This window comes from Ahaetulla prasina, chromosome 1 (genome assembly GCF_028640845.1).
Source record: "Ahaetulla prasina isolate Xishuangbanna chromosome 1, ASM2864084v1, whole genome shotgun sequence".
NCBI classification, from domain to species: Eukaryota; Metazoa; Chordata; class Lepidosauria; order Squamata; family Colubridae; genus Ahaetulla; species Ahaetulla prasina.
Window position 1 is genome coordinate 364008766 of NC_080539.1, and position 18025 is coordinate 364026790.

General features: G+C 42.1%; 1 protein-coding gene across 2 annotated transcripts in view; it reads right to left on the bottom strand.

The window, feature by feature from the left end:
* The window catches only part of JSRP1 (junctional sarcoplasmic reticulum protein 1), a 30163-nt gene extending 13737 nt beyond the window's left edge, over nucleotides 1-16426 (bottom strand). Inside the window, exons 1-3 of one of the 2 annotated variants that reach the window (XM_058163413.1) lie at nucleotides 16290-16426; nucleotides 4554-4688; nucleotides 3900-3946 (exon numbers count right to left, since the gene is read on the bottom strand). In XM_058163413.1, coding sequence (XP_058019396.1) covers nucleotides 3900-3946; nucleotides 4554-4671 — 165 coding nt within the window. In that variant the 5' untranslated portion in view covers nucleotides 4672-4688; nucleotides 16290-16426. Of the gene's footprint in view, nucleotides 1-3899; nucleotides 3947-4553; nucleotides 4693-15978; nucleotides 16222-16289 lie in introns of those variants that run through there. The other variant, XM_058163412.1, reaches the window with a different exon arrangement.
* Between the last annotated feature and the right edge of the window lie 1599 nt (nucleotides 16427-18025).

Genomic DNA, 18025 nt, shown 5'->3' on the forward strand with positions numbered 1-18025 from the left:
GCTGGCAAATTGAGTCAGTTCGTGTGCTTCCCGGACTGAGGTGGAGGACAGAACAGCACGCACGTTCTGGTTTGGTCACTTGGTGTCGAAAAAGTTCGCCATCATTGCCCTCTACCATTTCAGGCAAATGGTAGTCCAATCTTCCTAACAAACAGGAAGCAGCAGGTGAAGCTAAGCAAGATCACATCAAATACCTGTACAATTAGCACAGGGGCCCCCCAAGGCTGTGTGCTCTCCCCACTTCTCTTCTCTCTGTATACCAATGACTGCATCTCCAATGATCCATCTGTTAAGCTACTGAAGTTCGCAGATGACACAACAGTGATTGGTCTCATTCGAGACAATGACGAATCCGCATATAGACAAGAGGTCGAACGACTAGCCTTGTGGTGCAACCAAAACAATCTGGAACTGAACACACTCAAAACCGTAGAAATGGTGGTAGACTTCCATACTTCCACCTCTCACAATACTTGACAACACAGTATCAACAGTAGAAACCTTCAAATTTCTGGGTTCTATCATATCGCAAGATCTCAAATGGACAGCTAACATCAAAAACATCATTAAAAAAGGACAACAAAGAATGTTCTTTCTGCACCAACTCAGTAAGCTCAAACTGCCCAAGGAGCTGCTGATCCAGTTCTACAGAGGAATTATTGAGTCTGTCATTTGCACCTCTATAACTGTCTGGTTCGGTTCTGCAACCCAACAAGAAAAACACAGACTTCAGAGGATAATTAGAACTGCAGAAAAAATAATTGCTACCAACCTGCCTTCCATTGAGGACCTGTATACTGCACGAATCAAGAAGAGGGCCGTGAAAATATTTGCAGATCCCTCGCATCCTGGACATAAACTGTTTCAACTCCTACCCTCAAAACGACGCTATAGAGCACTGCACACCAGAACAACTAGACACAAGAACAGTTTTTTTCCCAAAGGCCATCACTCTGCTAAACAAATAATTCCCTCAACACTGTCAGACTATTTACTGAATCTGCACTACTATTAATCGTTTCATAGTTCTCATCACCAATCTCTTTCCACTTATGACTGTATGACTATAACTTGTTGCTGGCAATCCTTATGATTTATATTGATATATTGACCATCAATTGTGTTGTAAATGTTGTACCTTGATGAATGTATCTTTTCTTTTATGTACACTAAGAGCATATGCACCAAGACAAATTCCTTGTGTGTCCAATCACACTTGGCCAATAAAATTCTATTCTATTCTTTTCTTAAAACCTCCGGCGATGGAGCACCCATAGCTTCTGGAGGCTAGCCGTTCCACTGATCGTTTTCCCTGATAGGAAATTTCTCCTTATTTCTAGGTTGGTTCTCTCCTTCATTAGTTTCCATCCATTGCTTCTTGTTCCGCCTTCAGGTTGCATGAACTCAATTAGAGACCCACCCAGCCTTGTAGTTGAGAATGCATTTGGACTCTTCTGTTCCCAAATCCAACCTCACAATCCAATTCTGTACAGTTTCTTTCCATGAGGAAAACAATGAGAGATTTACTTTAACAGGGACGTGGGATAGCGTTTATTAATCCTACAGAACAAAGTAATCTTGCAGGAGGGACTCAGAGAGAAGGTCAAGCTCTTGTTAAGCATTTTCAAATTCAAGGAGCCAAGGAATAGGTTTTCTTTGTGTAGTATGAGTTGGACAATAAGTTTCTTTTTATGCGAATTTGTTTGTGGTCTGCTTCGCTGGAATTCCAGTGTCCTTGGCTACTTTTTCTGTCTCAGATAAAATTCTCTGCTTTGTGAGTTCTCCTCTACTTCGACTGCCTAGCATGTATTTATTTTTATTTTATTTTATTTATTTATTTGTCAATCGTATATAAGATAACAGGTAAAAGTATAAACATAATTTGGATACATGAAAAGAGTAAGTGAAAAGGAACATTTAGGACAGGGACGGTAAGCACCCAGGTGTGCTTATGCACGCCCCTTACGGACCTCTTAGGAATGGGGTGAAGTCAACAGTAGACAGCTTAAGCTTAAAGTTTTGGGGGTTTGGGAAAGAAACTACAGAGTCAGGTAGTGCATTCCAGGCATTGACCACTCTGTTGCTGAAGTCATATTTTCTGCAATCGAGTTTGGAGTGGTTTACCTTGAGTTTGTATCTATTATTTGCTCGTGTATTGTTGTGGTTGAAGCTGAAGTAGTCAATAAATAATAATAATAATAATTGACAGGTAGGACATTGTGGTAGATAATTTTATGTACTATGCTTAGGTCAGACTGAAATCTGCATAGTTCTAATGTATGTAAGAATTGATATGTATGGGGTTGTGACCATCACCAAGTTCCATATTTAAACTCAGGTCAAGGAAGTTACTATCTTCTCCTGTTACACTGACTGCTGTACTCCGTTAAATTCCTGTGTTTACCTCAACTCTAAATGCTTAACTTTTCTTCATTTTGAAGAAAACCGGATCATCAAGTAAAATGCACCATGAGAGTTTATTCTTCGTTACCTAGTTTATTACAGCCGTGGAAGGAAAAATACATACATTTGCACCTCACGAGGTCTCCTATCTTAAATATTTTAAATATTTAAATATTAAAGTTTTAAATATTGGACAAGTTGGGTTCTTTCCCAAACTTCCTACAGCAGGTACCTTTAGGAAATGTTTTGAATGTTCATAAAGATACACCCAGTAAACGTTTTAAAAAGAGACAATGAAGTGCCTTTTCAAGATTTCTACAACCAGTACAAGAAGAAAGACAAAATTGCAAATGACGTGGTCAAATGATTGCGGCTGGTCTGTATGTGTCCATCAGCACTTAGCTGGGGAGGATTGTTTGTCCTCAGCTGGCCTGGAGATTTAGGAGTTTGCTTGGCAACAATATTTGGACCAACTGACAATGGTTCCTGTCTTTTTCAGAAGTTTAGGGAGAAGGTTCTGAACCAAATGCAAATGATCGACTTGTGCTATCCAGAGGTGCAAAAAAACAGAGTCACTCAACAATGAGATGGGTGACATATAAATGTAAAATTACATAAATAATAATAATAAAAAACCAGGCATCTCAGAAATGGCTTAAGACCGGGTTACTTATGGGACCGCCTACTGCCACCGTTTGCCTCCCACCGACCCGGGCGCTCCCACAGAGAGGGACTCTTCAGGGTGCCTTCACCCAAATAATGTCGGCTGGCAGCTCCCAGAGGGAGGGCCTTCTCTGTGGGGGCCCCTACCCTATGGAACGAACTTCCCCCTGGACTCCGACAGCTTCCTGACCTTCGGACCTTTCGCTGCGAGCTTAAAACCTATCTATTCTTTTGCGCAGGAGTGGCATAGAGTTTTTAGAAATTTTTAGATATTTTTATGGGTTTTAATTTTTAATCTGTTTTTAGAGTTTTAAATATGTTTTAAATCTTGGGCCAAATTTTGAATAAGTTTTTTAGTTTTTGTTTTATTTATATTGTATGTACTTTGTCTGTTGTTTTTATTTGGCTGTTAACCGCCCTGAGTCCTTCGGGAGAAGGGCGGTATACAAATTAAAATATTATTATTATTATTATTATTATTATTATTATTATTATTATTATTATTATTATTATTATTATTATTATTATTATTATTATTATTATTATTATTATATGCTGGGAAGGATACCAATTAAGTCCCGTGTCTTAGCAAGAAGTCAAATTCTCTTGCTGTCATACTCTTTCCCAGCTGTTTTATTTGGATAGAGTTAGTTGCCCATCACAAAAATACTGTAATAATCATTCGCTCCGGAGGCAAATGTCAGGAGTTGGAAGCAAACATGTCTGGTTCAGATTCTTTAAGTCTTGGAGAGACACCTCAAGGCCTAGAGACAAACGTGTCTTGTGTCTTGTGAAGCAACTTTTAAAACATGCCTCAACGCTCGACTACTTACGTTTGTGCTGACGTTCACTTCTTCTCGACTTGCAGGTATCTTGGCATCTGTTAAAACACACCCACCCCTGCATTTATTCGTGGTTTTCATTTATTGTGCTTATACATTTCATTTTTCTTTTGTGAGCTCAGAGCAATTGTCATTGCGTTTCTTCATGCAAGCATGAAGAGGCTGCGTTTTTGTACCCTCTCAATAAAGGGATATTTATATAAACACATTGATAACACACCGATTTACATTATCCTTGGGTTTTGAGATCTTAGAACTTAGAATCATAGCATTGGAAGGACCTTGGAGGTCTTCTAGTCCTGGGGTCTCCAACCTTGGCAACTTTAAGCCTGGTGGACTTCAACTCCCAGAATGGGAGAAGCTGTATTTGCTTAATGACCGTCTGATTCACTTAATATCACTTAATATCTGCTTAATGACCGTCTGATTCACTTAGCAACCATAACATCGGGCACAAGTCACTTAACAGCCACCTTGCAGAAGTTCTGATCCCAAATGGTGGTTCTAAGTCAAGGGCCACCTTGTTTGAAAAAAAAATTTGCTAGACCCTATTCTAACTAAATACATTTGAGAAGTAACATTTTCCTTAGCAGGCATGATGAAAGAGCAACACAAACTCAACTCACATGCCGAACACAGTCCTACCTTTTTTATTGTGTTCTTTCAGATGATAGTGAATGCCGTCCTCCTGGGTGAGAAGCTCTTTCACAAAATCTGGGCCTCCTTCACTTTGTTCCAACTGCTCACAAGGACCTGTGGCCATATCAGCCCCTTGGTATTCTGGCTAAGCAGATGGAAAAATAACACACAGGCCTTTTAGCACCAGTGAGATCTATTTAGTTGGCATTTTAATGCCGTCTACATAATTTTGCTCCTCTTAAAAAATACCTAGAGATCAAGTTCAGTTATATGTGGGTGGCTTGAACACTTGCAATCTTTCCTAGTATCCATGGGAAGATAGCAGCAACACAACTTTGATTTTTGAGACTTTGGGAATGGAGATTGGTGTGCCCAGCAGTTCGAGACGGTGCTGAGTGCTGGCCAATCACCAAACGTGTTGAATGCTCTTTATACGCCATGCCTCGTTGGTCATTAGATGTTTCTTTCCTTGACTGTGTCAACAATGACACAGTTCGGAAGCAAATGGGCAGTGTGCCAATCTCAGAGAAAAAATAAGGGAGAAAAACCCGGCAGTGGTACGAACATGTTCTACAAGCAGCACCCCACACCATCACCTACATTGCCTTCCACTTTAATATTAATGGCAAGCACTTGAGTGGAAGGCCAAAGCAAAGATGGCAAGATACAATAAATACAGACATGACAAATGCCCAGTTGGATCCAGATGCTAAGTTTAACCATGCAAGATGGCACTTTTTGGCCCTGGACCTGCGGGAAAAACATGAGGAGGAGGAGGAGGAGGAGGAGGAGAGGTGGGTTTCAGCAGATTCTGACCAGTTCTGGAGAACCGGTAGCGGAAATTTTGAGTTCAGAGAATCAGTAATAAAAATTCTGACAGGCCCCATCCCCATCTATGCTCTGCCTCCCAGGTCCCAGCTGATTGGGAGGAAATGGGGATTGGGGAGGGAGTGGAGATTTTGCAGTAACCTTCCCCTGGAGTGGGGTGGGAATGGGGATTTTGCAGTAACCTTCCCCTGGAGTGGGGAGGGAATGGGGATTTTGCAGTAACCTTCTCCTGGATTGGGGAGGGAATGGAGATTTTACAGTTTCCTTCCCTTGCCACGCCCACCAAGCCATGCCACGCCATGCCACGCCCACTAAACCATGCTCAAAGAACTGGTAGTAAAAAAATTTGAAACCCCACTGAAGAGGAGGAGGAGGAGGAGAATGGAAAAGACACATCTTTTCATCCGCGCGGGGCTGGCTTGAATTGAATTTTAATGTCAAATTTTTATCAATTTTAAATGGGGTTTTAATGTATGGTAAATTTTAAATTTCCAGGCTAATTTAAATAAGTTTTTTAAATCGCATTTCAAATTGTACTTTGTATTGTTTGTTTTATTTTGCCTGTACACCGCCCTGAGTCCTTCGGGAGAAGGGCGGTATAAAAATAATAATAATAATAATAATAATAATAATAATAATAATAATAATAATAATAATAATAATAATAATAATAATAATAATAATAATAATAATAAATGAGAATGGAAAGTCTACCATAGATGAGGGACTACATAATTGGGAAACATTCAATTTATATGGATAATCTAATTAGCTGAAGTCTTGATTGGGAACAAAAAGTCATAGTACATGATTGATTGGACAGAAACAGACCAAAGTTAGTTGGTTTTTGAAAAGACATTCTTTTCCAACTCGCTCTTGTCCATTTTTGCAAGTTCCCACGTTCTTTTTCTTTTACAATAAACAATAAATAAACTTTGGGCATTGACCTTTTCCTTTTTGGCCTTTTTGGGCACTACTATTAATCGTCTCATCGTTCCCATCACCAATCTCTTTCCACTTATGACTCTGTGACTTTAACTTGTTGCTGGCAATCCTTATGATTTATATTGATATATTGATCATCAATTGTGTTGTAAATTTATTTATTTATTTTTATTTATTTATTTTTGTCACAACATCATACAAAAAGATTATATAGTATATACACATATAAACATATATAGGAAGAAGAAAAGAAAAACAATAGGACAGGAACGGTAGGCACGTTTGTGCGCTTATGCACGCCCCTTATGGTCCTCTTAGGAATGGGGTGAGGTCAATAGTAGAAAGTTTTTGGTTAAAGCTATTAGGATTATGGGAAGAGACCACAGAGTCAGGTAAAGTATTCCAAGCACTGATGATTCTGTTGCAGAAGTCATATTTTCTGCAATCTAGATTAAAGCGGTTTACATTAAGTTTAAATCTATTGGTTGCCCTTGTATTATTGCAATTAAAGCTGAAGTAGTCTTTGACAGGAAGGACATTACAATAGATGATTCTGTGAGTTAAACTTAGGTCTTGTCGAAGGCGACGGAGTTCCAAGTTTTCTAAGCCTAGGATTTCAAGTCTGGTGGGATAAGGTATTTTGTTGTTTTCAGAGGAATGGAGAACTCTTCTTGTAAAATATTTCTGGACACGTTCAATTGTATTGATGTCAGAGATGTGGTGAGGGTTCCAAACAGGTGAGCTGTATTCTAGAATTGGTCTAGCAAACGTATCTTTTCTTTTATGTACACTGAGAGCATATGCACCAAGACAAATTCCTTGTGTGTCCAATCACACTTGGCCAATAAAAAATTCTTGTTCTTGTTCTTGTTCTTCTTGTTCTTTTTTTCCCATTTCTTTATGTCTTTATTCAAAATCTAGAACTCCCTTTGGAAAAAAACCCAGAAAGGCTTTGGAGAAGAATCTTCTCAGGTTTTTAAATAGCAATTGAGTTTCCCTCACTTGAAATGCTTCATTCACACTTGGATACATAAAACCCAAGCCTCGCCTGCACAGTCATCCTTAAAGCCTCCGCGCAGTTTTCTAAGAATAGGGATATGAAATCTAGTACGCTGGCCCGCTTCCAGTCTGGGAAATGCCATTCCGATTTGGCGAACTATCAAAACATTAATCAGCCAAGCACAGTTTAATAAAGGCTGTTTTTTTTTTCAACATTTAAGCTGTGCAGTGTAGGTGAATCTGAATATTTTTTTAAAAAAATCCTGCCTTTATTATTTTTATAAACAACTCAAGGTAATGAACGTACCTAATACACCTCCCTCTACTATATTCCCCACCAAATCATCCTGTCAGTGGGTTGGGCTGAGAGAGAGTGATTGGCTTAAAGTCACCCAGCTGGCTTTCATTCCTAAGGCGGGACTAGAATTCATTGTCCTCTGTTGATTGGTCCAAAGTTACCCAACCAGCTTTCATGCCTGAGACGGGACAAGAAGTCGGTATTCTGGTAATCAGCCCATAGTCACCCAGCGAGCTTTCATGCCTTAAGGTGCAAACTAGAACTCACAATTTCCTGGTCCCTTAATCGCTAGACCAAACTGGCTTTTCATTATTATTATTATTTTTATTTTGCTCAACACTAGACAATAAGTTCCAAACTTGCAACTACACCTATGGTAGGTTGTAACCCAAGTTCTCAAGAAGACCCATACCCAGAACTATGTTGCTAAGGACACTTGCTAAGGTCCTGCCATCCAATTTAAAACGGCAAATATCCCTGGGTTCTAAAAATACATCTTGGAAGGTGCTAGTATAAAAATCATATGTTAAAACTTTGGGTAAGCTAAGGAACCATGTTCTTTAGTTAAAGACTAAGTTAGTGCTGCAGTTTCTTAAATATATATATATATATATATATATATATATATATATATATATATATATATATATATATATATATATATATATATATATATATATATATATATATATATATATATATATATATATATATATATATATATATATATATATATATATATATATATATATATATATATATATATATATATATATATATATATATATATATATATATATATATATATATATATATATATATAATAATTATTATTATTATTATTATTTATTCAATTTTTATACCGCCCTTCTCCCGAAGGACTCAGGGCGGTGTACAGCCAAGATAAAACAAAACAATACAAAAATATGCAATTTAAAATACAAATTAAAAAACTTATTATAAAGGTGGCCTAAAAACTTTAAAAATATATAAAACTAAAACCCCATTTAAAATTAGTTATAAATTTAAAACCAATAAAATTTAGGCCAGCCCCGCGCGAATGAATAGATGTGTTTTCAATTCACGGCGGAAGGTCCGAAGGTCAGGTATTTGGCGTAAACCCGGGGGAAGTTTGTTCCAGAGGGTGGGGGCCGCCACCCTGGGCCGCCAGCCGACATTGCTTGGCGGACGGCACCCTGAGAAGTCCCTCTCTGTGAGAGCGCACGGGTCGGTGGGAGGCATGAGGTAACAGCAGGCGGTCCCGTAAGTACCCAGGCCCTAAGCCATGGAGCGCTTTAAAGGTAATAACCAAAACCTTAAAGTGCACCCGAAAGGCCACACGCAGCCAGTGCAGTCTGCGCAGGAGCGGTGTTACACGGGAGCTACGCAGAGCTCCCTCTATCACCCGTGCAGCTGCATTCTGGACTAACTGAAGCCTCCGGATGCACCTCAAGGGGAGCCCCATGTAGAGAGCATTACAATAATCCAACACACACACACACACACACACACACACACACACACACACAGATAGATAGACAGACAGACATGGAACTCTGGCCATGATTGTCCACACAATGTAAATACACAAGCACGTACTCCATGCTACATCAATATTATGTATTTCTCCATAGCAGGGGTGTGAAACTCGATTTTATTGAGGGTTGTGTTTGACCTCGGGGGGGGGGGCTAGTTAGCCATCACTCGGGCTGGGGGGGCACCTGTAGGGGCCTGAGTGTTCTGCCAGCAAAAACGGGCTCCCAAGCTCCATTTTTGGTCGCACTGGCAGAGGGCAGCAGGAGACTGTTACGGCCAAAAACGGAGCCTGGGAGGGCTGCGCGTGGCAGAGGAACCGCGGGCCGGTCCTTTGCTGTTTCCAGGGTGGCCCCGCGGGCCAGAGCTAAGCACCCCGTGGGTTGGATCTGGCTCCCGGGTCTTGAGTTTGACAGCCCTGCTCTAGAACAAGGGTCTCCAACTTTGGCCACTTTACGACTTGTGGACTTCAACTCCCAGAATTCCTCAGCCAGTTGCCAAGGTTGGAGACCCCTGTTCTAGAACATGTATTTCTGTAGTCCCAACAGCCGAAAGAAAACTCCACTTTCTTTACACATTCAAACCAGACATGCATTTCACTCAGAGTTGAAATCCAGTAGGTTCTGGAGAACCGGTAGCGGAAATTTTGAGTAGTTCGGAGAACAGGCAAATACCACCTCTGGCTGGTCCCAGAGTGGGGTGGGAATGGAGATTTTGCAATATCCTTTCCCCCAGGAGTGGGGAGGGAATGGGGATTTTGGAGTATCCTTCCCCTGTCAAGCCCACCAAGCCACATCATGCTCACAGAACTGGTGGTAAAACAAATTGGATTTTACCATTGATTTCACTCCTCTATGTTACAAAAAGCTGCATCTTAAGAAATATACGCCTCTCTGCATGACTTCAGAGAACGCAAACTTTAGAGATACAGCTGAGTTTCTGTAACAAGGAGTGATCATTTTTTTCTAATCACTCAGAACCCCAGAGGCACAAATAAATTACTGTATCTACCTCCCATCCACGGGATGATTAGAAGTGAAACAGAGAAGTTGAATCATTAATACAACTTGCACTTTTGAGATACCGGAATTTTGCCGCATTTGTGCATTAACTAGAAATGACCTTAACTCACCGAAATAGAAAACTGACAGAGACACTTTTCATTACAGGTAGTCCTTGACTTGCAACCATTTCTTTAGCGACCATTCAAATTTATAATAGCACTGAAAATAGTGACTTTCGACCAGTCCTCATACTTACGACTGTCGCAGCATCCCCACGATCATATGGTCAAAATGCAAATGTTTGGCAACTGACATATATTTAACAATGATTGCAGCATGGGGTCCAGCAGTCACGTGACTGCCATTTGCGACCTTCCCAGCTGGCTTCCGACAAGCAAAGTCAATGGGGGAATCTGTAGTCACGTAATGACCATGCGACTCACTTAAGAACTGACGCAGTGGCCTTAACAACCGTGCCAAAACAGTTGTAAAATTGGGCAAGACACACTTAAAAACCTCCTGGCTTATCAGTCCCAACTAGTCCCAACAGCAGGAAATTTTGGTGGAAATTTTAACCACAGGTGGCGCAGTGGTTAAAGTGCAGTATTGCAGGCAAACTGCCCAAGTCAGGAGTTCGATTCTGACGGGGTTCAAGGTTGACTCAGCCTCCCATCCTTCCGAAGTCTTTAAAAATGAGGACCCAGATTGTTTGGGGTAATATGCAAATAATGCTTACATTGTAAATTACCCTTAGAATGCTGTAAATGGGACTCTCCATATATGGGTACGTATATAAACCTAAATGCTTGCTATGCTAGTATTAGGAAAGAGCTGTCGTGTTTCTGACATTAGAATATCTCCGATCATATCTGCCATATCTGATGCAAAGGCTACAGAATTACACTGACTAGAAATAGAGAAGGTCAGAACCAGTAGTGGGTTTACTTAGCTTTGCTACTGCTACTTCACTCACATGCACACCACTTCTGCGCATGCAAGAAGCTGCGCATGTGCAGAGCCTATTTGATGACTTCTGGGCAGGTGGGTGGAGCCTCCTGCCACCGCTACTACCGGTTCTCCCGAACCGGTGTGAACCGGGAGCAGCTCACCATTGGTCAGAACATTAGAAAACAGAGAACTGTAATAATGCACCTATTCTGTATATTGGTATACAGAATAACAGAGTTGGAAGGGACCTTACCGGTCATCTAGTCCAACCCCCCTACTCAAGCAGGAGACCCTATTCCATTTCTCACAAGTATCTGTCCTATCTCTTCTTGAAAGCTTCCAGTGATGAAGCTCCCACAACTTCCGAAGGCAACTTCTGTTCCATTGGTTGATTGTTCTCACTGTCAGAATGTTCCTCCTCATTTCTAGGTTGAATTTCTCCTTGATCAGTTTCCATCCATTGTTCCTTGTCTGGCCTTCGCGTGCTTTGGAAAATAGCTTGAACCCCCTCCTCTCTGTGGCAGCCCTTCAACTCTGCTTCTGCATTAGGAATGACCAATTGCTCCCCATTGTGGAGACATGGACTGACTTGCTCTTAAAGAAAGCAATTGGAAAATACCACAGGCAGAACACAAATCCAATAGAATTATTGGCAGGTAAAAATGAAAGAAACAGCAGGGATGTGTGAATGTTTAACCATATTGACCTAAAAGGTAAATGTTTAACTGTATTCAGCTTTATCTAATGATTTAAAAACTAGACCACAAACAGAGCTATTGCAGTGGAAAAACAACATTTAGCATGTCTTGACATATTTGCAAACATCATGTTTTCTTGATCAAACTTCTAGGATCTTTCTAGGCCAGGGGTGAAATCCAGCAGGTTCTGGAAAACCGATAGCGGAAATTTTGAGTAGTTTGGAGAACCGGCAAATACCATCTCTGGCTGGCCCCAGAGTGGGGTGTGAATGGAGATTTTGCAATATCCTTCTCCCAGTAGTCGGGTGGAAATGGAGATTTTGCAGTATCCTTCCCCTGCCACGCCCACCAAGCCACGTCCACCAAGCCACGCCCACAGAGCAGGTAGTAAAAAAAATCGAATTTCACCACTGATCTATGCACACATATTGAGGGCAGAACGGGTAGCGGTTATGATCCCTCAGGTATTTTGCAAAATCAAAATATAATTTGTTTAATTTTTACTGAGCTCAGGTAACATCTCCAGCTGGTGATGAGGAAGACGCAGAAGGAGAGGAGTTGGAAATGAGAAAAAGAAGGGGGGAGAAACAGATTTCTGCATGGGGATAATTAGCAGTCGTGTGAGAAACCTTTAGTAAATTGTAGGCAGAGCTGTACTTTTTGTCCCATATAGCAGGTTTGATGTGTAGAAGGTCCCACATTCTTTTCCAGTGAAAGGAAGTGTCAGAGTTTGAAAAAAAAAATCAGAAAGCAGCTGGCCAGCTGATAAGCTGCTTCAGCATAAGGTACTTATGTTTTTAGGGTTTTTTTGCGGGGGGGGGACGGACTCACAGATAGTGGTATAGCACATGTTTTGCCTGCAGAGAATTGCAAAATGAGTTAGAAAGGTTTTTCCTAAAGAATCTGCTGCTAATAAGAAACTGCATAGTAGCACAAAAGAAACTGCATAGTAGCACAATTGAGTTTGCATACTAATCTTCCTTCCTTCTTTCCTTCCTTCCCTGTTTTATACCACTGAGTAGTCTGCCCAGGACCTTTGTGATTCTTTGCAGTTTTCTAGAGTATCGAGGGAAAATCATTTCTATTCTACTAACTGAGGTCCTTCTAAACTAGAAACTCAACTTACAGAAGTAACTAAAATACAAATAAAATTAAATTTCAATTTAATTTGAAAAATAAGTGAACACACTCTGGCCGATCTGGTAGCAATCGTGGTGGTTAGTTTGGAAAACCAGTAGCAATGTCGCTGGAAGGCTCTGCCCATCAGTTGTTGTTAAAACCAGTTGTCATTACTTCTTGATTTTAACCAGGAAGTAATGTGTTTTTCACCCTCTGCGCATGTGCAGAGGGTAGACGCCCAATGCGTGCACTTCCGGACTGGTAAGGAAGGTAAGTAGATTTCACCCCTGACCCACAGCCACATATTTTGTAAGAGCAATGTGGGTGTACTACCTAGTTATGGTGATGGACTAGAAATAGAGAGGTCAAGGTTTTAGTCATCTCTGAGTCATGAAAAATAGCTTGCTGAGTTTGGGACAGTCATTCTTTGCTGAGTTTGGGACAGTCAGCTCTAGATTCTGAAGTCAAAAAGCATCTGTCCATCAACCCACCCTGGGCAAGAATGATAGATTATAGTCCATAAACTCCAGTGAAGAGGCTTAATCCTACAGTGGATTGATATAGCTTTGTACATTTATTTGTCACACATTCTCTCTCTCTCTCTCTCTCTAATCTTCCAGTCCTTTTAACTAAAGTTTACCTGCTTTATTTGGGTGTCATTTTCTTTTAAAGAATGTTAGGGCACTTCTACAGATTTCACATGCTTCTAATCTTCTGTGATATCTTTGGAACATTTTCCAAGTCATCCTGAAAATTCCGATTGAAAGTAAACTCTTCAATTAAATTAGCATTAAATTATCAAAACAGATAACTTTTTAAAAACGGCAAGATGGTGTTTTATACACGCCCAGACAAGAACTTTGGCAAACCTCTAATGTCAGGTGCAGAGGTGGGTTTCAGCAGGTTCTGATCAGTTCTGAAGAACCGGTAGTGGAAATTTTGAGTAGTTTGGAGAACCGGTAGTAAAAATTCCGACTGGCCCTGCCCCCATCTATTCTCTGCCTCCCGAGTCCCAGCTGATTGGGAGGAAATGGGGATTTTGCAGTAACGTTCCCCTAGATTGGGGAGGGAATGGAGATTTTACAGTATACTTCCCCTGGGGTGAGGTGGGAATGGAGATTTTACAGTATACTTCCCCTGCCACGCCCACTAAGCCATGCCCACCAAGCCATGCCACACCCACCAAGCCACACCCACAGAACCGGTAGTAAAAAAAAATGAAACCCACCCCTGTGGTTCCAGAATGAGGAAACAGCCAGTGAAAATATCTGATTGGAAGGCCTTCAGGGAAGTCTTCTAGCAGACCGTATTGCATTTCATGTACAGCTATTTGGGTTTACTATAACCACAGACACCCCAAATTAGTGGCTTTATATCTGCAGAAACAGATTAGAGTGGAATATCACAGAGAAGAAAGTGGGTGAGTTTCAGGCTTGAGGGGAGGTTTCTCTTGGATCCTGGTGGGCTTATCGACTATCAGCCTAGAGCAATGCTTTGAAGATTCCTAAGGACAGGATCTAATTGCTTGTTAACACTTCGATAATGCCCTGGAATGATGATTTGCTGGCAGCATCTTCTGTGAGAAATTAGTAATTAGGTCCTATCTGGAGGATTAGGGCGGGAATTTTCGGGGCAGGGAAGTCCAATCTCATCTCACCGGGACATTCGTCTTATAGAGTAGAAGACAGAAAAGAAGATCCATGTCTAACCATAAGAGGTGGTGTTCACTTACTTTCCCTACCAGTTCGCAAATGTGAGTGTGCGCGCCCGGCCTTCTGCGCATGTGCTTTGCCCGCCCTCAAAAACATGCCTAAATAGGATGGCATAGAGCCGGGGTAGGAGGGTGGGCCACCTACGATTTCCGCTACCAGTTCGGGTGAACCATTCTGAACCGGCTCGATACCACTTTTGCTACCCATCCTTGTGGTTCTTAATTGGAGCCAAACAATCAAATGATTTCAAGAGCACAGATTGAGTTTTGCTGATCCTCTCCTCAACGAAGGTCCTTCTCATACATCCTGTATAAGACCTGCCCACCATCTAAGAATTCCAATGCATATACAGCTACACGCTGCTATATTGTCAGCACCATTAATTCAAATGCATGTCTGGGAACGCTAAGCAGTTCAGTTTCTGTGAACAGGAATGTCACACAGCCATAGATGTGAATCCTACAAGGAAGTGGTAAAATCCATTTTTTTTACTACCGGTTCTGTGGGCGTGGCTTGCTGGGCGTGGCATGGCCTCGTGGGTGTGGCATGGCTTGCTGGGCGTGGCAGGGGAAGGATACTGCAAAATCCCCATTTCCACCCCACTCCTGGGAGAAGGATATTGCAAAATCTACATTCCCACCCCACTCCGGGGCCAGGCAGAGGTGATATTTGCCGGTTCTCCGAACTACTCAAAATTTCGGCTGCCGGTTCTCTGAACTGCTCAAAATTTCCGCTACCGGTTCTCCAGAACCTGTCAGAACCTGCTGGATTTCACCCCTGCTACAAGGGTAGACGGTAGGATTTCTGAAATGACTGATGGACCTCTTTTCAAATCGGTTGAAATCAGCTTTATAGAGCAGCTTTGTCCGAGAGTAGATCTCTCTGCAGGGATACCTCTGTCCGCTAGAGCTACAACCAGTTGTAATTTACACTTAGGAAGCAGCTTTGCGAGTCTAGGGGAAAAAAACAAACAGACACAGCTGCTTGGATTCAAAAAGTGAGGCTCTGCAGGCACTTGGTCTATGCGACGAATTGCTTTCAGGGGATTTGCACAGTCCTTATGGACAATGGATCTCTATAGAAAGACGTACAACATGCCAGCAAGGGGCTCCCTGCTACACACAGGTCCATGTACCTTCCATAATAACAATAGCCTTTGCTATGAAATGGGAGTAAAAATGCCACCTCCCCTTTCTCTAAATCCATTAACTGGCTTGCAAACAGGCAGTGGGTTTCCGCCCCACACAATCCCCTCCTGAATTGTTCACCTGCTGTTCACTTTTATCCAGCAAGGGAAAACCCACTAAAGACCTACGGTTCATGCATTTCAGTAATAAAAGAAAATACCTTTCCACCTTCATTGCTGTGTTTAATTTCTCGCATAAACCAGCAAAGGGCAGCTCTCACTCAGGGAGCTGAAGCGGGGGCTTTTCAGAGGCTGCTGCTGACTCAACATCAAAGAGTCATCCAAAAATAGTTTCCTTTCCTATCCAGGCAAAACCATGCAAGGCAGCCGAATTGGACTACAGCCGAACGTTGCTGTCCCCGTCAGCCCCGGGGGACCGCAGAACCCAGCATGCGGATGGATCCACACGGTCATCAGCCGTGGTGGCTCTGAAGTTTCATTCAAACCCGCATGCATAGGTAGATAGATGTACCCTTTTAAAGCCAGAACCCCCGAATATTAGACGCAGATGCTCGTCCGTGGCATACCACCAGTTCAAATCGCACCGTCTGGACTTCGACTTGTCGCCTGGATTAGTTGCCTTCTCCTTCTCCCTCTTCAATCCACACAGCTGTAATAATATACAGCAACAGGTGTTGGATCCTTTCCGAAGGAAATATTAGCCAATCAAGGAGACGCTGCTACTCTTTCTTTCGGATTAAGACAAGGAGGTTGCTTTGCCAACTGTGGGGATGAGGACGGAAGGCAGAAATAATTATGCACAAAGCAGGGCCAATGCTTCTCAATGGCGACAATCTCAGGAATAACAGACTTGGAAGGGACCCTCGGAGGCCTTCTAGTCCAACCCCCAGCTCAGGCAGGAAACCTTATACAAGCAGTCCTCAATTTACGACCACAATTGAGCCCAGAGTTTCTGTTGCTTAGTAAGACATTTGTTAAGTGAGTTTGATCCCATTTTATGACTTTTCTTCTGCATTGATTCGTTAAGCGAATCAATGCAGTTCTTAAGTTAGCAACATAGTTGTTAAGTGAATCTGGCTTCTTCATTGACTTTGCTTACAGGACACCAAGACACTGGAATGAGTGACTCTAAATGAGTCAGTTGCTGAGCATCTGAATTTTGATCACATGATCACAGATGTTGTTGTGTCTTGTCCGCTCTCACCGCAGCCGGGGTCTGCTTATCTGCTCCCGAACACAGAGGAATGTATGCCTCCTAGCCCCAGTCCTGGCTCCATGCCCAGACAAGCTGCAGAGGAGGGGGCACCTCCCGTTCCCAGCCCTGGCTCCATGCCCAAGCAGGCTGCAGAGGAGGGAGCATCCCCCGGCCCCAGCCCTGGCTCCATGCCCAGGCAAACGGAGCAGCTAGACCCCTCCCCCTCCTCCACAGCATGTGAGCCTGAGGAAAGTTTATTTCCAACAGCTGCTGATTGGAGTGACCCTCGCATCAGAAGACTGGATAGGCGGAGGCAACAGAAGGAAGGGAGGGGCAGGCCTTAATGAGTGCTGAGTCATGGAGCCACACCCCATGGCCTATATAAAGGATCTGCTTTCTGGCAGTCTCTGAGTCAGGCAAAGTCGAACTTATCTTGCTGAAGTCACTTACTGGTCTCCTGCCTGCTCTGAGGACTTTGCTAGGACTTTGGGCAGAGCTGCAGAGGCAAGCCTGATTTGGATTTCCCTGACCCGGCCATCAGCGGAGGAGTGGGACACGACAGATGTTGTAATAGTTATAAGAGTGAAAAATGGCCATAAGTCACTTTTTTCAGTGCCGTTGTAACTTTGAACGGTCACTAAATGAACTACTATAATTTGAGGACTACTTGTACCATTTCAGACAAATGATTCTCCAAAGATTTGCTTCTGAATTACAATTGTGACATTTAAAAGGGGAAATGTGTATTTATTTTTCACTGTTGTATTTTTAACACTCAGGGAAGGAGGAACAAGCACTTGCAAAAAAATTCTAGCTATCTCCATAGTGATGAAAGCTAAAAAAAAATGTAATTTTTCCATTTATTTAGTAAAGCAGGTGAATCCAAGGCACTTGTGGCTTCTGAACCAAGTTTTCTTTAAATGCAACTTATTAAAACAGAGAGATCCAGAGGCTGGTTTCAAAATGATCGTCAGGAATTAAATAGCAACAAAAGTGCGAATAGTCAAGGCTATGGTTTTCCCAGTTACAATGTATGGCTGTGAAAGTTGGAC